The sequence below is a fragment of the Nomascus leucogenys genome, chromosome 20 (assembly GCF_006542625.1).
Source record: "Nomascus leucogenys isolate Asia chromosome 20, Asia_NLE_v1, whole genome shotgun sequence".
Taxonomy (NCBI): Eukaryota; Metazoa; Chordata; class Mammalia; order Primates; family Hylobatidae; genus Nomascus; species Nomascus leucogenys.
Genome location: NC_044400.1, coordinates 78536373 through 78559349, shown reverse-complemented (window position 1 = coordinate 78559349; position 22977 = coordinate 78536373). Strand labels below are relative to the sequence as shown.

The following is a 22977-nucleotide window of genomic DNA, read 5'->3' as shown; positions in this document are numbered from 1 at the left end:
TGAAGCGCAAGGGCAGATTCTGGAGCTTCCCAAGCTCCTGCACACAGAGTGGGGGTCCCACAAAGCACAGGCGGTGGCAAAGCAGCCACAGGGTGCTGCCGTCCCCCGCTGGACGCAGTACATGACTCACAGGGTTTCCGAGCCACAGAAGAAGGCTGGGGTCCTATGTCCACGGGACCCGGGCTAATCTCGGCTGCCTCTGAGCACCACCATGCACAGCTCAGGTCCAGAAGGAGAGGAAAGAAAACCCTGGGCAGGCCAAGAGGTCAGCAGCTGGCAGGAAGGAGAGGCAGGGGCAGGTTAGGGGCAGGGCCCTCATAGCAGGGAGGGGGTGGGGCCGTCACAGGAGAAAGGGGGCGGGGCCTCCACAACAGGGAGGGGCGGGTCTATCACAGCAGGGAGTGGGTGAGGCCTCCACAGCAGGGAGGCGGCATGGCCCCCACAGCAGGGAGGGGATGGGGCCTCCAAGCAGGAATGGGGTGGAGCAGCCACAACAGGAAAGGGCGGGGCCTCCACAGCAGGAAGGGGGCGGAGCATCCACAACAGGGAGGGGGCGGGGCCTTGCATCTGGGAAGGAGTTTGCAGGGCTGAAGGCAGGGGTTCAGAGTGGGGGGAAGAGAGTGAGACAGAGAGAGTGAGAGACAAAGAGAAGGAAGAAGACAAGGAGGGAGGGAGAGTGGGCCGTTAGAGCCCAGTGTGGTGGGGAAGCCAGCCAGACACCCTACACATGGGTGGGAGAGAGACCCACAGACAAAGAGCAGAACGAAGTACTGGACTTCTGTGTTCTCGCAAGCACGCAGAGTCCACAGGAAGCAGACATGGGCTGGGCACAGCCTCAAGAGGAGCCTTGGACTCGGCTTGGCCTGAATGGCACAGTCCCATGAAGCTGGGGCCTGGAGAGCAGGTGGTATCACCATCCCGTGTTCCTGGTGAGGACTCTGAGGTCCAGAGAACCTGGGAACCTGTGTTAGGGGATCCACAGCTCCAGGGCCTGTGCCCCATCCCTCAGGTTTCCCCCTGGGGGGCAGGGCCCTGTGCCCAAAGCACAGGCTTTTGGTGTCTGTACAGAGCTGCTGGAAGGTTTTGGGGGGGTGATGACAGGGCAGCACTGATGGGGCCCTTAGACCTGGGGCGCGTCCTGGTTCGGCAGCCCACCGGCTATGGGGCCTGGGGGAAGCAACTTGGCTTCTCTGGGCCTCAATTTCTTTGGCTTGTGCAATGGCCCGTGAGCATCCTTACCCTGCAGGGCTGCTGTAGGGATTAGAGAACACGGCTGAACTTTCATAAAAGGCCTTCAGGACACAGGGCCATTCTTTATCATGACCACGCCGCTTCTGCCAAGTGGAGGTTTTCTCTTTCTGCAACACTTTGAGCTTCTTAAAAACAAAATTTTCACTTGATTCATTGCTCAATCCTGAGTGCTTAGCACGTGGCAGTTCCCCCACAAAGACACGGGCGAGTGAGCGGAAGGAGGGAAGAAGTGAGCTCAGGGAGATTTTGTCCTAACCCTGTGCTTTTCATATCTGGGGTCAAGGGCCCGGGTGATACGGTGGGTGGGCCAGGGTGTCCCAGGACTTGGCCTTCTCCCAGATCACCAGCTTGACATAAAGAATTTGGTGAAAATGTGTGTGTCTGTGTGTGCGTGTGATTTTAATATTCAAGCCAACACTGATATGTAGTGGAGTAAGATGCAAATTCACATAAATTTTTCATATAAAACACGATGCTTGGGAGAAATTCCTTGCCTGGGCCAGCTCCTCTGGGCCGTGCCTTCACACTTCCCCATGCCACAGGGTTCCTGGGGCCAAGTCAGAAGGAAACATGCTGTCGGCCCAAAGCTGATGTGAGCATTGCAGGGGATGTGTGGGGGTCGTCAGGGCCCCCAGGGTCTCGGGTCGGGCCATGACGACAGGAGGATCCCTGGCCAGGAGCAGCAAGGCCAGGGAATGCTGATTCTACTGCAGGCGAGACAGAAATAAAAGGGAATTCATTTCCTAAGACAGGTGGCAAAGTGGTCTCTAAGAAGCTATAAAGTGCTGTTTGGCCTGTAATTGTTGCTAAATGGACTCCTAATAGTATTCACATTTATCCAGTAACAGGCGGACCTGGCAAGGCACACACTCATGCAACTGCCCCTGTAAACAAAGTGATCTTTTCCCAATCAGAGTCACCCGGGTCAATCGTCTGTTGGCTAAAGGCTGACTTTGCCCCCTTTTCTTCCTTTTGAGACAGTGTCTCACTGTGTAGCCCAAGCTGAAGTGTAGTGGCGGGATCATAGATCACGGCAGCCTCAACCTCTTGGGCTCAATCCATCTTCCCACCTCAGCCTCCTGAGTAGCTGGGACCATACATGCCAGGCCTGGCTATTTCTTATTTTTATTTTTTTATGTTGGCCAGGCTGGTCTCAAACTCCGGGGCTCAAGTGATGCTCCAGCCTCCGCTCCCAAAGTGCTGGGATCACAGGCGTGAGACCCTGCATCCGGCCACCCTTTTCTCATTCTTTCTATGAACTTGCAGCAGGGAGATTCCGTTTCTCAAGGCCCCACCAGACCCTCAGAGGCTCTAGAAGGTTAGAGCTGTTTGTCCAGTTCACCTTTGCTCCCCAGTGCCCAGCAAGGGACCCAGTGCATAGTAGGTACATAATCTGTATCTGCTGTCTATAAGACTGGACAAAGGGAAGGGCTCTCTCTCTAGCACCAAGCACACAGCCCAGCACCTAGTGGGGCCTCACCCCCATATCTGCTGAATGGGTGGGTGTGGGTGTTGGGAGGGGCTTAGAGACCCCATTCAAGCTGTCCTCTCACCACGAAGATGGCCGGGGCACAGGGTAGACAGAGCCAAGTCAGGATCTGCCCACGGGCATCCCCTTTCATGGCTGCTACTCTTCCCAGAGGATCGCCCTGGGAGGAGACCAGGAGAGGCTAGGATAGTGGAGCTAGAAGGGGGGTTGGAGAGCGTTCAGTTCAGCCGCCTCATCTAAGGGATGGGGAAACTGAGGCCCAGAGAGGAAATGGGATCTGCCCAGAGTTACACAGCTCAGCAGCCCTCAGACTGCGCCCAGTGTGCAGTAAGGAGCCGCTGATTTCTAGCCTCCAGCCAAGTGGGCCGGGCCGTGCTCGCGCAGACACAGGGGGCCCCACCAGCTCACTAGAACTTAGCTGCAAGGGTGCCTCGGGAGTCCGGAGCACGACAAGGGGTACTCTAGGGGCTGGCAGACCTGGGTTCAGGCACCATGTGTCAGTGATTGCTTTTGTTCTCTCTACCGGCTGGGTGAGCTTGGACAACTCTCCGAGCTTCCCTGAGCCTCTATTTTCTGCTCTGGGTAATGGAAGTGAATAAATGGTGACCCCGAGGCGGGCCCTGCTCCCGCCCACACATCTGAGTATGGGGACATCCGCTTCTGGCCGAAAGTCTGATACACCGAAAATTATCACCGAGGGGGTAGCAGAAGGGATCAAGAAACTCCGAGTGGAAAAGTTTCATGCAATGATAAAGGCCATTTTTGCTTCATATTACATTGAAATATCTTTCCCAGAAGCGTCCCAGCCCAGCCCATCACATCCTTCTCTCGTGAGTTCTGTTTGAGTGCCAGGGGCCGTGCACGGCTGACGAGTAGGGAAGAATCACGCCTGGCCTCTGCCCCACAGTCATGGGCTGCTCTTGTTCCCCAGGACCACCATGCAGGTGTCTGAAGACCAGCCCTGTACCCCCTGAGTCTCTTCTTCTGTCTTAACCAGCTTCTCTGGCTTGCCCCACTCCTTACTTGACATGTAAAGTCAAATTTGTTTTATGTGGAATTGTAACTGTGGCTTTTCTGCATCTAAATGCATTTAAAACCAAATCAGCCCGAGTTCCCACTTGTTGCAAGACCACTATCAAACTTTGTGCCAAGCTTGATTCTAGGCACCATATATGCATTAACCCAGGTAATCCTTATTCACCATCGTAACCCCACTTTACAGACAAGGAACTGAGGCGCAGGCAGGTTAGAAACTTGCCTACAGTTTGTACCACTAGAGAAGAAACAGCAGAGCCTGCTGCCTGGAGCTCGGGCCCTCTGCTGCCCTTGGCCTCTGAGTCCACGTGCTCTCTGGCCCTCCCTGACCTGTGTCCCTAGCCCCACTCAGCACGTGGCCCGTCCACACCTCTGCAGACAGGAGCCAATGTTTCATTCTCCCGAGGCAGAAGCACGCTGCCAGGAGCGTCACGGGGAAACATATGCCACCCTGTTAGTTAGATAACAAATTGCTGCCCTGGTTCCCATCACTGATAGTTAATTTGTTCTCTAAACACAGAGGTGTGGGCAGGCCATGCCAACAGCAAGCAGCCTGACCCGGGCCCGGGGGGAGCAGGTGGGTGCAGAGCAGCAGGGCCAGGGCAATGCTCCCCGTGCCTGGCACAGCCACCAGATGAGGCCTCTGTTCCATGGCCACGTCTGGTCCCTCCAACAGACACAGCCCACTGGGGCCACACGTGTGAGGCTTTGTCACCCTTGCAGCCAGTTCCTAACCTAAAGTCTCAGATGGCTGGCCAGGAGGGCCTCAGTGTTTCCTCTAAGGGTAACCGTGGGTCACACGAGTAACTCATGGGGCCTTCCCTCGGGCCAGGCCCTGATCTGAGCACTTGACAAGCAGTGCCTCATTAATTCCATCAGCCTTATGGTGTAGATGCTGCTACTACCCCCATTTCACCAATGAGGAAGCCCGGAACAAGGGCGGTTCACACTTGCTCAAGGTCTCAGAGTGGGTAGGCTGCAGGGCCAGACTCAGACCCAGGCAGAGGCCCCTATGCCCCAGCCAGAGAAGCCAGGGGGTCAGCCTCTCATCCCATTACCCTGCCGCTCCCCAGTGCCCCACATCCACCGCACTCTTGGCCCCGCACTGTTACTGCCCTGCCTGCCTCCGAGACAGCAGTTCCTGCAGCATCAGGGGCTTTGGAAGCAACAAGTTCAGATTCAACAAGGCCCTTGGTGGGCCTCCTGGTACCTCCAACCTAGGGGATCATGGCCTTCCGGAGAGAGGGTCAGTTTTGTCCTGTGGTGAGGAGGTGGGCAGGGAGAGGTGAGAACAGGCCCAAACCGGGGCACCCAGAAGCCCAGCCCTGTCTGCACCTGTGACTTTGCTCCTTCCACCTGGGGTCCAATAGGAATCAGGATTGGTGTGTCAGCAGGAGGAGGAGGGCCCACAGGAGGCCAGTTCCATCTGGGTGGCTGTGGGGTGGGCAGAACAATGTGGGTGAGGGGAGAGTAGGAGCCTCGGCCTCCCTACTCCCAGCCCCACCCCTGCAGCCCCTCCTCAAAACAGCAGCTGTGTCAGCCTCCTGTGGCTGCTGCAACAAATCACCACACACTCCGTGGCTTGAAGCAACAGAAATTCATTTTCCTCTGGCCATGGAGGGCACAAAGCTAAAGGCAAGGTGTTGGCAGGACTGGTTCCTCTGGAGGCTCCGGTGGCAAGTCCATTTCCTTGGCTTTTCCAACTTCTTTACGGAGGTGCCTGCTATCCTTGGCTTGTGGCCCCATCCAGGCCCTGCCCCAGCCTCTGCTCCATCTCCCAGCACCCCCTGCAGCCCTGGCCCTCCTGCTGCCCTCCAAAAGGGCCCTGTGATGACACTGAGCTGAGCCCACTCAGACAACCCAGGAGAACCTTCCCATCACAACATCCTCCACTTAATCCCATTTGCAAAGTCCGTTTTGCCATAGAAGGTGACATTCACAGGTTTCAGGGGTCGGGACTGGGACATCTTTGGGGGCTTCTCTTCAGCTGACAGTAAATGGTAATTTTGAGTGAGGCTCTGCCAGGCACTCACCTGTCAAGCCGACCCTTGATCACTGTCCCCTTTACAGGTGAGACACCTGTGGCTCCCTGATGGGGGGGACCTGGCAGAGCTGGACTGAGGATAGGGACTCCCTAGCGCAGGCACTGTCCTCTACCCCACCCTGCAAATCCAGTGTCTGCACCCAGGCAAACCCGATGCAGCTACAGTGTCCGCTCAGCAGCACATACTGCTGTTTGTGACGCTCACTCATTCACTCATTCATTCATCCCATTCCTTTAAAGTCAGCTGAGCCTCTGTGCTGTGTGCCAGGCCACCGTCAGACCCAATCCTGTACCCACAGTGATATTTCTAGGCTAAACATCCAAACTCCTGGCTCTGAAATCCAGCCTGTGCCCAGGGATTCAAATAACCTGTCTCAGGGCTTGTCTGCTTTCAAGACTGCAGATACCTCCCCGGTGCCGCCTGCAGAGGAAGTTCTGCTGAGCATCCCACATCGGAGCCCCAGCCTTTGGCCTGCACAGAAGGCCCAGCACCACCTAGAAACCCCTCTGCTGACCCCTTGCTCGTTCTATGTATCATCTCATGGGCCTTCCCAACCCCCGCTTTACAGGCCAGGAAACTGAGGCTCAGCGGAGGCCACAGCCAGTCCCCAGGTTGCTCCGTGCAGAAGCAGCTCTGTCTGACCTCACACTGTCTGGCCCAGTCTCCACATGACACCTTTCCCGACCTCAGGGCCTCACAGTCTCTCTTGGTTCCATTACTGCCCCTGTTGCCTTGCCCTTCACACTTCCAAACATAGATGTGGCCTGCGGGGCTGACCCTGGAGGTACCATCACATCCCACGTGCCTGTGGACCCTCCCAGCTGGTGACCAGATGGACAGGAGTGGAGTGTTCCCCGCATGGAGTGGAGAAGGGCAGCTGCTGGAAGGCCACCAGGACCGGATCAGCTGGATAGACAGGAACTCGAAGCTGGGCCAGGAGGTGGGGGGACGTGGCCTCCTCCATTGCCAGCTGGAATCTGGGGTCAGTGTGGGCCCTCACCTGAGTCAGCGCCAGCCCCCAGCCACTCGTCTTTGTCTCAAATTTGAATCACAGCAACCCCAGGAAGAAGGGGTGATGGCCGGGCTGGAAGGCAGAGTGTCTGCCCCTGCTCCCATAGGGTTTGGGTTTTCCAGCAGGTACAGGCCTCACCACTGCCAAGCCTGGACAACACCCTCCACCCTCAGCTTTGGGCTCAGTGAAGCTGGATTCAAATCCAGGCCCCCTGCCCCACCAGGTGTGAGACTGAGCAAATCTCACCTCTCTCGTCCAATGTCCTGCCCTGGAAAGGGGGATAATGGTGCCTCCCTCTTTGGGCCGTTGTGGGATGGAAAGAGATCGGGTGTGTGAATCCCCTGGGCTGGGGCCAGGAAGAAGCAGGGGCTGGCTCAGGTCAACCCACCCCTCTTCCCTACATGCCGAGACATGGCCTTCCAGCAGGCGCCTCTCCTGTCCCCAGGACCAGGTCTCCGTCACCTCCCCTCTGCAGCCCTCCCCACCTCTGAATTCCAAGTCTGTCCAACTGGAAGCTCCTATAGCAGAAATCAAGAAGAGAAACAAAACAAAACAAAACAAAACAAAACAAAACAAAACAAAACAAAACCAGCAAAGCAACCTGCTTTAGGAAGACAGAGGACATCCCATGAACAAACGTGGCTGAGACCACCGAGATGGCCCAATCAAGGCTGCACGCATCTCAGCACCCCCGTTCCATGGACTGCTGCTGCCAGGTCTGTGGTCTCAGCAGAAGCTGCCAAGCTCCAGTGCGCCCAGCTCCTCTGAGCCCCTGTGAACCTGCCACCAGCGCAACCATCGAAACACTCCAGCACCCTTAGACTCATCACCATCCCGCACGACCCCCTTTCTGGATGTTCTGTTGACTCACAGACATTCCCACAGACTCCAAGCTGCTCAAATCTCTCCTTCAAAGTCACCATTAGAGTTGAGCACAGGGGCCTGCGTGCCCACCTCATGCCGAGCACCATGCAGGGGCTCTGATCCTAGAGCTCATGATTCCCTGTGTGAGATGTGGGTGACATCCCATTTGAGGAAACTGAGGCACAGAGATGGGAGCTGGGATGCAAACAGTGGTCTGAGTCCCTTTCTGTTACCGTGAACTGCTTTGCTGAATGGAGTCAGGTTGGCAGGACAGCTTTGCCCTGGTGCCTCTGCCGACCTCGATCTGGGCTCAGGGGGTGGGCCAGGACACAAACACACGTTTGCAGGAGGGGTCTTCTCACGGAACTCACAGTGGGTAGCCTCGGAAAGACCCCCCTCTCCTATTCTACAGCCATCCAGAGAGCAAAGTCAGGAAGTTCCCCTAGACCCAGGAAACAGCAAGGACAGCTCAGAAGGAAATCATAGCTTAATCAAAACTGGATCAACAACTAATTTCCGAAGAACCGGCCTGCTCAGCACTGCCTTCCGAGGGCTCACAACCCAAGAGAGCTGCTGCTCTCTCTGCTCCCAGGCCCACAGCTCCTCCCTGCTGTGCCCTGATGGATACGTGCCCCCACCCCAATCAGGGGGAAGACAAATGTGCCCCAGGTATGCAGGTGGCGCCTTTCTCCAAAGCCTGGCCTCTGGTTTAAAGCACAGAATGGTGTCAGGTAGCATCGGGAAGGGTGGCAGCGAGAGCTGGGAGGGAAACATCTCACGCTCTGGCCTGGTCCAAAGTAGGAGACAGCAGGCAGGGCAGCAGCCTCCTTGCTCTGCAGAGTGAGCGGCGCAAGGCGAGAGCCAGAGTGGCAGCCGCCCCTGGCCAGCACTTACCTTCCTCTTGTTGGTCGGGCAGATGTAGAAATTGTCGATGACGGTGGTGACGCCAGGCTGGAGGGTGAGCTTGGTGTAGGATGTCCCGAAATCTGACGACCTGGGGGAAAAAGGGGGACAGCCATCAGCCATGTGCCCTCCAGGTGCGGTCTTCATCAGCTCACACGGTGTCCAGCCCCTGTCCTGTGCCCATGCGGGCAGAGCACCCCAGACACCCTGAGTGCAGTCCTGGGCACTCTGCCTGGGGGCAGTGCATCCCGACAAGGCAGGAGAGGAGACTGGGCTCTCTCAGGAACACTGAGGAATCACGCAGGTGTGGAGCTTAGGTCCAGAGCTAGGATCCAAAGTCAGGTCCTTCTGACTCCAAATCCCAGCCAGTCATTCCTCCCCGATGCCTCCTATGTGCTGGGCAGCTCTAGGTTACCACGTGCATCTCACAGGTGACCAGAGGAGCCTCCAAAGGGATAGTTCCCTGCCTGAAATCACTTAGTTAATAAGTGGCTGACTCAGGATTTGACACTGGCCTGTCTGATTTCAGGCCAATGGCTGTGCCGAGGCATTCCTGTGGCCTGCCTGCTTTACCTCGTTCCCTCTCTAGACTCTGAGCTCCTCCAGGGAGCCCCATCCTCCACCCCGGCCACCACCTGCAGCACAAGATGGTAGGGGACCGCAGGCAGGTACCAGAGTTCGGGCAGCTGCTGGAAATCAGACCCCAAGCACTGTGCCCACCCTGGAGTGGCATCTGCTGGGCTCATGCTGGGAGACAGGGCTGTCCACTCAGTACCTCCCTGGGCAAGGCCTTCCTGGCCAAGTGAGAATCTGAGAGTACACTGAGCTTTAAAGCGCCTTGGCTCCCCAGCAAGGAGAGGGAGATAAGCCACAAAGGCAACTTCATATCTGTTGTTTGGAAGCCGTCCATGCATCAGGACATGGAATTAATTCTCCATTGAAGATTAAGTCCTAGAGACCCTGAAACCAACACCTCTTGTCATCACCCATTAAAATACACTGGGATTGCAGAATATGCCCCAACTGTACTGGAGAGGACCAGAGAGGTGCTCGGGGAAGCATTTCCCATCTCACCCCTGCTCTACCGATAGAGTCCAGACACAGACCCAAGGTGGGGAGAGGCACAGGGGTGGAACACACGGCCGTGGGGCTCCTGTTGTGGGCAGCATGCCTTGCGGGGCCTGCCCATGTCTGATCACTGCTGAGATATGCTGAGCTCGGGGGACTGGGGGCAACTCCCCAGCTTGGGCGAGGGGGCCTTGGGCTGGAACCAGGCTTCAGTGTTCCTGCCTCAGACCCCAGCACCTGGCTCCGAGCCCGGCCTGCGCTGACATGTGTGGCCTGACTGCGAGGCCAGTGCTTCTCAGACTCACCCAGTTTGTCCCCTGGGGGCCGAGGGGACAGGCCTGGAGCTGCTTTAGCATAAAGGCCCCACCCCACTGGGAGCTATTTCACACCCTTCTAGAACACACCCTTGGTGGCTTCCACATGGACACGTTTCCTCCCTACATCTTCAAGTGAACCTGAGGCTCCAGAAAAATGGACTGTTTATCATCTCTGGGCATGCTGGCCATGTGGCCACAGGTCCCCAGAATGTATGTCCCTCACAGGCCTCAGGGTCACAAGACTCCTCCTAGGCCAGGACAAAGAGCAGACCCCCAACCCCCCGCCCTCTAATTCCCAGGGGCCAGCCCCTCCCCAGGATGGCAGGGGGGCCTCAGGACCTGTCTGGCCTCTGTCTGCCCCTGGCCTCCCCAGGGAGGACCAGGCTAGAGCGAACAAAGAAGCCCAGTGGAGGTGTAATTAGGACGCACTTACTCTCAGAGAATTGATTTTCTTTGGGAAGGACGCACAGAGAGGCCCATTAGCAGAGGATCGATCTGATCCAGAGACCCAGAAAATTCTAAGGTCCTTGCAGAAACAAATGGTTGTGTTTACAAGCCTGACACATGGGAAGCCTCCCCTTCCTTCCCTACCCTGCTGAGCCATCTCCAAGACATGCCTATCGATCCTGCCTCCCAAATACCTCTCAATCCTCTCTTCCCTTCACTCCTGGCTCTGCTCGCCTTAGCCCAGCATCCAGCCGGCCTCAGTCCTGCTCCCTGCCCTCGGCCAGAGGAGCCTGCTCACACCTGCAAACTCCAGGGCTCCTGCCAGGTGTGGCCTGCAGCAAGGAGACCGTGAGCAAAGCCCCAGCCCTCTAGGAACATCTGTTCTAGGAGGGGAGATGGAAGGAGGCAGATGGACGATAAGGACAGAAGCAAAAATATGACAGCATCAAATGCGACGAGGGTGGGAAGAACAATCAACAGTGTGGGGGTGTGGGTGGAGGGTGAGGGAAGGGTGGTGGGGCCGCTGGGTTGCAGACAGAGTGGTAGAAAGGCCCCCTGGACAAGGTGATGTTTGCACAGAGTCTGGAAGGAAGGAGAGAGGTTGTGCCTGGCTGGGGAAAGGCATTTGGACGGGCTTGAGTAGTGTTCCCCAAATTCCTGTGCACCCAGAACCCATGAGTGCAGACTAATCTGGAAACAGGGTCTCTGCAGATGCAATTAGTTAAGATGAGGTCATGCTGGGTGAGGGTGGGCCCTGAGTCCTGTATGGCTGGTGTTATAAGAATTTGGAAATGGGGACACAGACACACAGACACAGAGAAGACCGTACACAGACGGAGGCAGAGAGTGGGGTGATGCGGCTGCTGGCCAAGGGTACCAAGGACCCAGGCAGCCACCAGATGCTGGGAGAGAGGCAGGGAGCAGAGGCTCCCTCAAAGCCTCTGAAAAAAACACTCTCAGACTTCTGACCTGCAGGACCCTGAGAGAGAGATCACCACGGTAGTACTTTGTGATGGCAGCTGCGTTCCAGGTACAAGGGCCCTGAGGACAGGGAAGGCAGGTCCATTTAAAGCACAGTCCTGGCCGGGTGCGGTGCCTCATGCCTGTAATCCCAGCACTTCGGGAGGTCGAGGCCTGAGATCAGGAGTTCGAGACCAGACTGGCCAACATGGTGAAACTTCATCTCTACTAAAAATACAAAAATCGGCCGGGCGAGGTGGCAGGCGCCTGTAATCCCAGGTACTCAGGAGGCTGAGGCACAAGAATCTCTTGAATCCAGGAGATGGAGGTTGCAGTGAGCTGAGATCGCACCACTGCACTCCAGCCTAGGTGACAGAGCAAGACTCCGTCCAAAAACAAAACAAAACAAAAAACAAAAAAAAACCAACAAAAAAAAGTAGCAGCTGCCAGGGTCTAGGAAGCCCCTCACCCTGCAGCCAATGCAAACCCAATTCCTCAGATATCCACGACTCCCAAGTCCAACTCCTGCAGACACTAGGAACATTGATTCACCCACTCACCCATTCATTCCCTCTATTTGTTTAACTTTTTATGCTTTAAGGCCCATACTACGGGCCTAGGAATTCAAATTCACCACCTCATTCAAATTCTTTCATATGATGTGTGCATATTGAGTACCTGCTGTGTATCCCATCACTACACTGAGGCTGGAATCCATGGGCAGCATGGACACTGTGCCCTGCTCTCATGGGGGTGACAGGCTGGCTGGTGTTGCGGGGAGAGAGAGGAGAGAGAGAGAGAGACAGAGAGAACACAAGCAGACAGACACTGCAGCCGGGAGCAGCGATGCCAACAGGCATGTCCAGAGAGTCCTGGGAGACACTAACGGGGACATCAAACTGAGGGGGTCCGGGTGCCATCCTCAGCCCCCCAGGCTGCCCCCACTGCCAGGTCTAATCCATCACTGACCAGCTGACATATCCTCCTAAAGCTTTTACATTCCATCCCTACATCTCCCTGCTCACCTTAGTCTGGGTCTCCTTCCTCTCCCATCTGTGTGCGAGGAGCACCTGGCATGAGGGCCCCATACTCAGTGGAGGGGGCACAAACACTGGCAGGCTGACTTCACTTGGGGGGGCCTGTGAGATTCCCATGGCTGCTGTAACAAAGGCCTACAGACTTAGGGGCTTAAAACCAGCCACATTCATTATCTACAGTTCTGGAGGGCAGGAGTCTGCAGGGGGCTAATCAAGGTGTGGGCACCTCCTGGAAGCTCCAGAGGAGAACCCACGCCCTGCCTCTCCCGCCTGGTAGCCACCTCCTGCAGTCCTCACCCCGAGGCCCCTCGCCCCACTGCAGAGTCTGTCGCTCCACTCTGCTTCCCGTCACAGCTTCCCGTCACAGCGCCGACTACCACAGTCTCACGTCCCTCTGGCTCCCTCCTTGTGATTACAAAAGCTCCACGAGGATAATCCAGGATAATCCCAAGATCCTTCATTTAATCCATCTGCAAAGTCCCCTTTGCCATGTAAGGTAGCAGAGTCCCAGTTTCCGGGGATTAGGACGTGGACGTCTGTGGGAGGCATTGCTCTGCCGACCACAAGTGGGCATTTGAGCCGGGTCCGAGGTATGCGTAGGAGCTGGTTCGGGAGCAGTGTCCCCACGTGAGCTGTGAGAGACAACAGGGCGGCCGGAGGTGGGTGGGGCGGGCGGTCCCCAGGGCCACAGAGAGGGCTGGACTCGCATTGTCGGGCAGCACCACTGACCCGCAGGGCCGCCTAGCACTAGAAATAGGGGGAATTCATTCGAATGGAGATGCCCTGGGACTATGAAATATACACTGATTTCAGAGCCTTAGCATTAAAAAGAATGCAAAATATTTCATTATCATGTTTATATTGATTACATGTTGACATAACCTTTTGGACATATTGAGCTAATTAAAAGCTGTGATTAAAATTAATGTCACCTGTTCTTTATTTTAAACCCATAGGCTTTATTTCTTAAAGCAGTTTTAGGTTTACAGCAAATGGAGTAGAAATGAGAGCGTTCCCGTACACCTTCTGCCCCCACCGTCGGCGCCCCCAGCTGAGAGACTCGCTCTCACAATCGGTGAGGGAGGCCGCCCTGATGCGACGTTACCACCAGAGTGCAGGGCTCAGGTCAGGGCTAGCTCTGGGGCTCCTGAACTCTATGGGTCTGGGCACCTGTAGAATGACAGGGCCCCCCCCCACTGTGGTATCATACGGTGCAGCATCACTGCCCCAAGAATCCTCTGTTCTCCGCCAATTCATCCCCCGCTCCGCCCGCCTCCTGGCAACCACCGATCCTTTTATCATCGTCATAGTTATGCCTTTTCCACAAGGTGACCTGCTTGGAATCCTAGAGTTCACAGCCTTTTCATCTGGTTCCTTAGTGACATGCATTTAAGGTCCTTCCATGCTTTTCCATGTCCACCTGTTTCTCTTCACTTTTTAATGTGGCCACTAGAACATTTAGAAAGACCCCCATGGCTCCAATTCTATTCCTAAGGGACACGCCGGTCTGGACAACATGGCAAGGTGGTGGGCGTCTTCTGAAGGTGTGGGGCTCTGCAGTGGATGGGCAGGTGACCCCTGGAAAACGGGGTCCCAGCAGATGAGCAAGTGACCGTGTGGAATCTGCCTGAATGGCGCCTGGGTCGTGGCACCTGCGTAGCAGGGCTCATCGTTACTGCTGTTTGGGAAGAGTGCTGCAGCTGCAGGTGGGGACAGGTGACTGAGGAGGGGACAGGTGACTGAGGAGGGGACAGGTGACTGAGGAGGGGACAGGTGACTGCAGGGGACAGGTGTGAGGAGGGGACAGGTGATTACAGGAGGGGACAGGTGACTGCAGGGGCAGGTGTGAGGAGGGGACAGGTGACTGCAGGGGACAGGTGTGAGGAGGGGACAGGTGACTGCAGGAGGGGACAGGTGACTGAGGAGGGGACAGGTGACTGCAGGAGGGCAAAGGTGACTGAGGAGGGGACAGGTGACTGCAGGGGACAGGTGTGAGGAGGGGACAGGTGACTGAAGGAGGGGACAGGTGACTGAAGGAGGGTACAGGTGACTGCAGGAGGGTACAGGTGACTGCAGGAGGGGACAGGTGACTGCAAGAAGGGGCAAGTGACTGAGGTGGGGACAGGTGACTGAGGTGGGGACAGATGACTGAGGAAGTGGAGGAGTGAGAGGAAGGATAGGAAGTAGGCCCTGGAAGTGGAGTTGGCATGACTTGGGTCCGCCCGAGGTGTCAGCCTGAAGGAGGGGACACCAGGTGACATGGAAGATGGGGTGACACTGCTCAGGTGCCATGCTGCTTGGGGGAAGGTGGAGGGCTGGGCTGGGAGTCAGGACTGCCCCCGGGTGAAGCACGGTTGGGGGTCTGGGCTCATGTACATCCACTGCTGCTCCCTGGGCAGCCCACTATGGATTTTAGCATTAGTTGTCTTCTTTGAGGCATCAGAGGATTGGAATCAGGCATCTCCAATGTCCCCATCAACAAAAAAGGCTGTGACCACACACCCTTAACCTGCAGGCACCCCGCAAGTGTCCCTGTTGTCCGGCCTCCCAGAACCCCTTTCGAGAGACCTGAAAGGGGTCCGTTCTTCCCAGAAGCCTCCTGCCTGGACTCGTTTTCCTGGTGGGCACCTCAGGAGTCTCTCTCACTGCATTACTTCCTCTGAGCATCTGCTTCTCAGATAAGTAAGTGTAGCCATGATGATATCTAATGATGAAGATTTATCGCAAGGAACAAAGCTGGAGAATGCCCAGCGGGCTTGCCCGGCCTTTGCCTCTCCCCACGCTGTGTCAGAGAAAAGGAGGACCCGAGTTAAGCTCCCGCTCTCTGGAACCTGCCAGGTTTCTGGTGCAGACCAGGGGTGCTCGGGGGACAGGATCCTCAATGAAGGATGCCCTCGTCTCTCTATGGGGAGCATGTTTCTCTCTGCAGTGCATTCGCCAAGCTTGGACTCTTGGAAGAGTTCAGACTCTTGGATCGTGGTTAGAAAACCTGAAACTGGCTGGCAAGCAGCGGCAGCGGGGTGGGGAGCGGGACCGCCCGACTCCAGCAGACAGCTCAGGGTGCTGGGAAGGCCAGGCCGGTGGGAAGAGAGATGCGGTTAGGAGGCGCTGCCGCACCCCACTTCCTTTCCTGGGGAAAGAACAAGGGCGGCAGCGCTGCTTGTCTGGCCATTATTCTAAACTCTAAACATCATTCCTTCAAAGAACATGGAAAAAAAACACAAAACCTACAGTAGCCTGTTGACCTCTTCCTGTGTGTTTTCAATGTTGTGCAAGCAACAAGACTCAACCAGACAAGGCAATTCTAGAGGTGCACTGGGGAGGGCAGGGCCAGGGCGTGAGTTGAGGTGATGGGTTAGGGTCCCAGGCTGTGTGCAAATACCCACAACCCGCGTGGCTTGTCCCCTCACAGTTCTGGAGGTCAGAAGTCCAAAGTCAAGGTTGCTGGCAGGGCCCCAAGCTCCCTCTGGAGGCTCCAGGGGAGGATCCTCCTGCCTCTTCCAGCTGCTGAGGGCTCCAGGCGTCCCTTGGATTGAGGCTGCATTGCTCCACTCTCTGCCTCGATTTCACATTCGATATAGGGCCCACCCTAAAGCCAGGCTGATTTCACCTCTATCCTCAGCTAATGACATTTGCAAAGGCCCTGGATCCAATAGGGTCACCCCTGAGGTTCCTGGTGGACACAGATTTTGGGGGTGACCCTACTCACCCCTCTATAGGCAGTTGCACTGACTGAGCATCTATTCTACATGAGGAAGACTCTGAATTAGCACCTCACCTGCCTACTTCATTAAATCTCCCTGCATCCCCTTGGGGAGCTCCTGGTTTTCAATGAACCCACATGTCCAACAATGATAGACTGGATCAAGAAAATGTGGCACATAGACACGATGGAATACTATGCAGCCATAAAAAAGGATGAGTTCATGTCCTTTGTAGGGACATGGATGAAGCTGGAAACCATCACTCTCAGCAAACTATCGCAAGGACAAAAAACCAAACACCGCATGTTCTCACTCATAGGTGGGAATTGAACAGTGAGAACACATGGACACAGGAAGGGGAACATCACACACCGGGGCCTGTTGGGGGTGGGCGGACGGGGGAGGGATAGCATTTGGAGATATACCTAATGTTAAATGACAAGTTACTGGATGCAGCACACCAACATGGCACATGTATACATATGTAACTAACCTGCACGTTGTGCACATGTACCCTAAAACTTAAAGTATAATAATAAAAAAAAAGAAATGGAGACAGGCAGCAACGTCACCCCCAGGAAGAGTTTGAGGCCAGCAGGAAGCCCCAGGGGCCCAAGGAGGGAGGGGGCCTCTTGCTGGGACCACTGGAGGGCATGGTAGGATTTAAGTGTACGGCTTCGAGGAAGACAGTGGAGCAGTGAGGGGCCTGTGTGACCCCCAGTGATGGGCTGAGTGTCTGCGGGGCACCGGGCTCAGTGCTGGGCACTGGACGCAGCTAGGGGCCCATAGTCCAACCACATAACAGTGGCCTGTGGGCAGGGACACTGAGGGCTGGTCAGCAGGGTCAGCGTGTTGGAGGCTGTGGCCCACTCAGTTGCTGCCCTGGCTCATGGTGGACTGAGCAGAGGGAGGGAAGGGGTGCGGCCACCACCCCACATCAGACAGCTGGGCCTGTCTCTTAGCAGATCACCAGAGCACAGGACCCTCAGATCAACTCCAAACCCAATACTACCCCGTCCTGAAGCCCACGCAGATCTCCCGGCCAGAGTGGGGATGCAAGCCTCCACTGGCCAGGCACACAGCTGGCACTCAATAAATGCTAGCTGGATTCCTTTGGAGGTGCTCTGGGTGCCAGACCTGAAGGCTGTGTGACCTCAGGTGAACAGGTTTCCCTCCCTGGGCCACAGTTTCCCACTGAACATGTGGGAACTGGATTTCAGTATTTGAGTCTAAGCACTAGCACTGATACCTGTGGATCGAATTCCTGTACATCTTCCTTAGCAGACCTAGTGGCTCCTGAGCCTGCCCTTCTGGGGAGGAATTCTCCCTAGAATCTCTGGACAGTGTCAAAATCCCTGGGAGAACTCAGCCTGTCTGGAAGGAAGAAAGGGAGGAGGCAGAGGGAGGAGGGAAATGGGAAGAGAAAGGGAGGAAGGAAGAAGGAGGGAGGGAAAAATAGGGAAGGGGGAGGAAGGAGAAGAAAGGAAGGAAGGAGGGAAAAGGGAGAAGGGGAAGGATGGGGGAAGAGGGAGGGGGGAAGAGGAGGGAGGGAAGAGGGAGGAGGGAAGGGGGGAGAAAGGGAGAGAAAAGGGAGGAGGAGGAAGGAAAGGGGGAGGAGGGAGGGAGGAGAGAGGGAGGAGGGAGAAAGGGAGAGAAAAGGGAGGAGGGAGGGAGGATAAAGGAGGGAAGGAAGAGGAAGAGGAGGGAGAAGAAAGGAAGGAGGGAAAAGGGAGTAGGGGAAGGATGGGTGAAAAGGGAGGAAGAAGAGGGAAGAAAGGGAGGACGGAAGAATGAGGGAGAAAAGGAGGGAGGAGGAGGGAGGGAAAAGGGGAAGGGGAAGAGGTGGGAGAGGAGGAGGACGCCTCCCCTCTCTGTGCCTGGTGCTGTCCCCCAGGTGACCTCCCCAGCATTCAATAGCTGCACCATCACCAAGTTCTTTAACTGCACTCAGCAACTCAGGAGCTGATCATTCCAATCTACATTTATTCCAATTAAAAATAAAAAAAACAGAGTCTAAAAACGGGCAAATAGAAACATGGAAGGCAAGCACAGTTGGAAAATTGCTGTCTGCAAATCGGCTGCTTAATTGCTGAGTGTTTGTACATATTCACTTTTTAAAAATGATTTAATGAAGCCATTTTCCTCCCCTATAATTACTCCATTGGCGGGGACATTTGTGCAGTGCCCACCCCTCCTCCTCAGGGTGAGGAGCCCCTGCTCACCCCACTCCCACTTGCGAACATGGAAGTCACATGCGCAGGTGTCAAAGGCAGCACCCGCCTGCAAGCTCTGGCCTTGGGCAAGGTTTACACCTTTCTGAGACTTAGATTTTTTTATCTGAACAAAGAGTTAATGAATCGGACCTCCAGTGCCTGTCCTGAGGATTCCAGAGGTGTGTGTAGAACACGCACGAAGTAGGAACGGAGTGGTGGGCAGGTGGCACTGCCTGTGTCACTGTGCCACTGAAGGGAAGCTGGTGTGCTCCAGCTTGTCCCCTGCTTATGGTGTGGACCACCCCTTGCTTGAAGGTACAGCCACTGCGTCCCTAACAGCTGCGAGGCTGAGTGCCAGCACCTGCCCTGCATTTGGCAGCTGCAAGGCCCCTTGAGTGGAACCCAGAACCCCTCTCGAGGGTATGTGTATTCACACCTGCACTTTCTATATGGGGAAACTGAGGCCCAGTAGGAAAGGGACTTGCCCAAAGGGAACCCCAGACTGGAACCTCATCTCAGCAGAGGTGACAGGTGCTGCAGATGTGTTTTCCCAGGGGAACTCATTCTGAGCTTTGGTCGCGTTCCAGTTCACGCTAAGTCTGTGCTGTGAGATGAGAAGACACACAGCCCGCTGTGGCGCCCAGGACCCGATGGCTCCACCGAACCCGCAAAGAGGTACCCAGACTTTCTAACAAACCCTCCCAGGATCACAGAGGAAGAGGGAACTAAGGTGACACAGGGCAATTGTGGGACAGTGAAGTTGTTCAAGAAAATTCCAGAAGGCACTCTAGATTCTGAGTGTGAAAGGGGGCATCGGGCACCAGTGAGGTGGGTGAACAGAGGGGAAGGAAATGCAGCCCAGTGCTGGAGGAGGTGCCCAGTGTTGGGGGCGAGGAGACCCTGCCGGGAAAGTCACCCAAATACGCGGCAGCGAAGGCAGCAGGATCCGAACCCGTGACCCACAGAGACACAGGGAGAGAGCAGGATGCCCTTCGTCACGAAAGCTGTGTGGGGAGGAATTAGTGAGATCGGTGCCCACCACGCTCTGGACACCAGCAGAGGACAGAGTGAAGGGAACCTCACTGAGACCTCACAATCGCATCAGGACAGGAGGACACGTTCCCATTTCGCTGACCAGGAAACTGAGTCCCAAGGAACATTAAGTAACTCACCCAAGATTATAGAAACATCAGGAAACTCAGTGTTGGGCCATGCAGTGGCTCCAGGCTTGTCTTCTCTGAGCTTCCCAGGCTGTCCCCTGATCTGTGCACCCTGCCCCAGAGAGGTTGGTGTGGCGTGGCACCCGCCCTGCATGTCCTGGGCACCTCTGACATTCTCCAATGCCAGTAGCTGGACCCTGACTACAGCCCGACCCAGTGCAGGAGCCGTGTCATTTCACCTGTGAGTTACCCGTGGGCTTAGGGCATCTCCTTAACTCCACCTCGCCCCCCGACTCAGCCCTAGCAGTGTGCCCTGTGGGCAGAGAGGGCGTGCGGCAACAGAGGCAACTGATTTTCTGTGTTTGAACACACAGCGGCAGCAACCCTATGGCCACCCCTGGTGCCTGTGCCCACCTCTCTGCATCCACGCCCTGAGCCATGTCTCCCGACCAGCCCTTCCACACGTGGGTTCAGCTGCCTGCCATGGCTTGCTGGTATTCCGAGCCCACTAGTGCTGGGGGCTGTGACACTCACTAGCAGATCATTCCAGAATGAAGCTGGGCCGGGCCTAATCCCAGAGGACCCCTCCTCCACCGTCAGTGCCCCTGCTTGCAGCTTTTACTGACACCTTAGGGGTGGAAATGGGGGCACAACCTCAGACACGACCCACGGAAAACTTTACTCTTCGCCAGCTGCGTCTCGACTGCATGAGAATCGGTCCTTTTCAGTGAATCCCTCGCTATCTATAAACTCCTGCGATAACTGAACCCCTCCAGTGCCAGAGTTCCTTTCCAGATCCCTCCTGAGCATCGACGCGGTGCCAGGCTGCATCCAGACTAGGCGTGCCCATGGCTGGGCAGGGAACTTCTGCAGCCAGTGGTGCGGTGCACCTGTACAAGCGGCTCAAACCGGGAAGTGAGTCCACACTGGTCAGCCAGCAGCGCCAGCCCACAGCCCCCGAGGGCCCTCATCGCCAGAGGTCTCCTCCTCCAGGCTGCCCCGTGCACCTCCTCAGCGGCCAGCACTGAAGGGCGTAAGCCTGGCCCTGGCAGAGCAGGAGCCCCGGGGCCTAACTCCAGGCTGCCCCAGCTCCTTTACAAGTGACTGATGCTCCCTGCCCCGGCGGCTGAACAGGGGAGCCCAGGACCCTGTGGGGCTGAGAGCAGGCACAGAGACCACTGAAATGCAGCTGCTGCTCTAGCGTGGCAGGAGTCCCCATGTGCACCCTCTGGGAGGTCCAGTCAAGGAGCAGCAGGAGCTGAGGGGGAAGGAGGGGCAGAATGGGTCAGACCAAGAGGTGTGGGTGCTGCGGGGAATTTCCCTGAGATCAGCCAGTGCTGGCTAAGGAAGCAGGTTGCTCCATGCCAGCAGCAGTGAAGGGATGAGGGCAGAAGTTCTAGAAAGGTGATGAGCAGCCAAGTTTTACAGGCACAGGGAGCAGTGCCGGAAGGTGAAAATGGCAGGCACAGCTTCACCGTGGCCGCCACCTGCTGGGTCTCTTCCAGACACTGGCTGGGTTGCTTCTTTAATCCCCATTCCAGCTCTTCCTGTGCAGACAGGGAGACTGAGACTCACGACGTGAACTCAGTTGTCTGGGGTCAGAAAGGATGAATCGAGACTCTATTTGACTCGAGTTCCAAACTATGCATCTGCTATGGGCTTGCAGCTCTGTGGAAGGGAAGTGGCACTGTGGTTCTGGCTGGTTTATGTCTGGAGGTCTTAAAATGGCACAAGGTAGGATGTTTGCAATGGCTCTTGTCCCAACTGATGGAGTCTTTAGAATTTGTGTATAACCATCCAGGGTGAACGAGGCCGAGCTCCTGGAAGCACCTCGGTCATGCTCCCGGCACGGGCAGAGCTGCCAGTGCTCCGCTCAGCATGCAGGGCCTTGTCAACCTCCAGCAGATATGCCTGCTCTACAGCTGCTCTGCAAGCCCTCCGCCGGGCACACTTCCAAGAGCCACAGTGGGTGACAGAGCCACCCTCCAGCCCCATGCCAGCCAGCTGGGAGGCCAGAGCCTGCAGGCCCGAGGCTGCCAGCAGCAGCAGGTGTTGGGGGAGCAGGTGCCACTTACCTTGGCAGCTCCCACAGGCAGCAGGTGCAAGGCTGCCGCTGTACTTGGCATTGTGTTGTGCCTCAATGTGAAGCAGCCGTCCGATGATCTGGACACAGCCCGAGACTTCTGGGTTAATTGGGGAAAGTTGAGTTTGATGGGGGGCTGGAGGGGGCAGGCTGAGTTTATGGCCAGGTAGAGGTGAGTCTCTGGCCCTCTTGACATGGTGGAGGGTACACAGGGGCTGAGAGAAAACCAGTGCTTGCCCATCGTTTTGCATTTGGTCAGGAAGGACACACGAGCACCTCCTGTGAATGGACCGGGGTAGTTACCTCTTTCTCCCGCTGCTGGGCGTGAGTCACACTGGCCCCACGTTGTCCCCAGGAATCAACCTATTTGGGAGGATGGAAACCACTCTAAAACCCAGAGTGTTGCTTCAAACAGGAGACCCAAATAGAATGAGGCAAAGCACAACACAATGGAATTAGCTGGACTCCGCAGACCCCATGAGACACACAGCGGAAGAGCTTCTGCACCCAGCAGCTGCCTTCTGTGGAGAGGACTTCCCAGGAATTCCCAGCAGGAGTGAAGTGGGACGGGCTGAAGGACAAGGCAGAGCTGGAAGGAAGCCCAGAGAGGGTGCGTGTGAGCCACCAAGTTAGAGACCAGAGACTGGGCTTGGGATCAAGCCCAGTGGGTTAACCTACCCTGTGACCTGGAATCTATCTTAGATAGAAACGTAGCAATCCACATACGATCAAATAAATGCCCTTCCTGATACGCTAATGCATCCTCAGTTCTTCTTGGAATCCTTTAAAAATAACGAAACAATTGAGAACAACAACACTAACAAGAAGAAAAGAAGCCGCACCTTAACCATCCACCAGGTCCACTGCCTCCTCTGTTCCTGTCTTGCCCTGGTCCCTGTGTGAGCATATTTACAGTATTTCAGTTACAAGGTACGCACAGACCTGTGTTCTGATTTTATCACAAAATGCTCAGCATGTCCTGCCTGCTGTGTGACATTCCATCCAGCGTGTGTGGCATTCTTGACAGGTCATTCCTTAGGCTGAACTTTTTCAAATCTGTTCTGCAAACAGAGTGCCTACCACGTGCTGGGCGTGGTGGAAATCCACTTTTTTCTCTTGATTGCTGTGACAAGCAATGGTGCCCTTCGTAACAACATTTTCATGATTTTCACTCCTCCCCAGCCTCTGTGTCCTGGGTAATTTCCCACGGTTAAGCTCTAGGAGGGAGGCTCCTCAGTGGGATGCTCTGAGCCTCCGTGCAGCTTTTTAAAAAATGTCTTCTTAGATCCAAGAAACTCTTACAACTCAATATTTTTCAAACGAGAGCCTCCATTTACTCTTAGGGGGTCCTGGAACAAAACGATAACATTTTCGTATGCCAGTTCCCGG

The 22977-nt window shown here is 55.8% G+C and overlaps 1 protein-coding gene across 3 annotated transcripts in view; it reads right to left on the bottom strand.

The window, feature by feature from the left end:
• The window catches only part of SORCS2 (sortilin related VPS10 domain containing receptor 2), a 537963-nt gene that overhangs the window by 202228 nt on the left and 312758 nt on the right, over positions 1–22977 (bottom strand). For all 3 annotated transcript variants that reach the window (XM_030801231.1, XM_030801232.1, XM_030801233.1), the window contains exon 3: positions 8591–8690. In XM_030801231.1, the coding sequence (XP_030657091.1) occupies positions 8591–8690 (100 nt within the window). The remainder of the gene's footprint in view (positions 1–8590; positions 8691–22977) is intronic.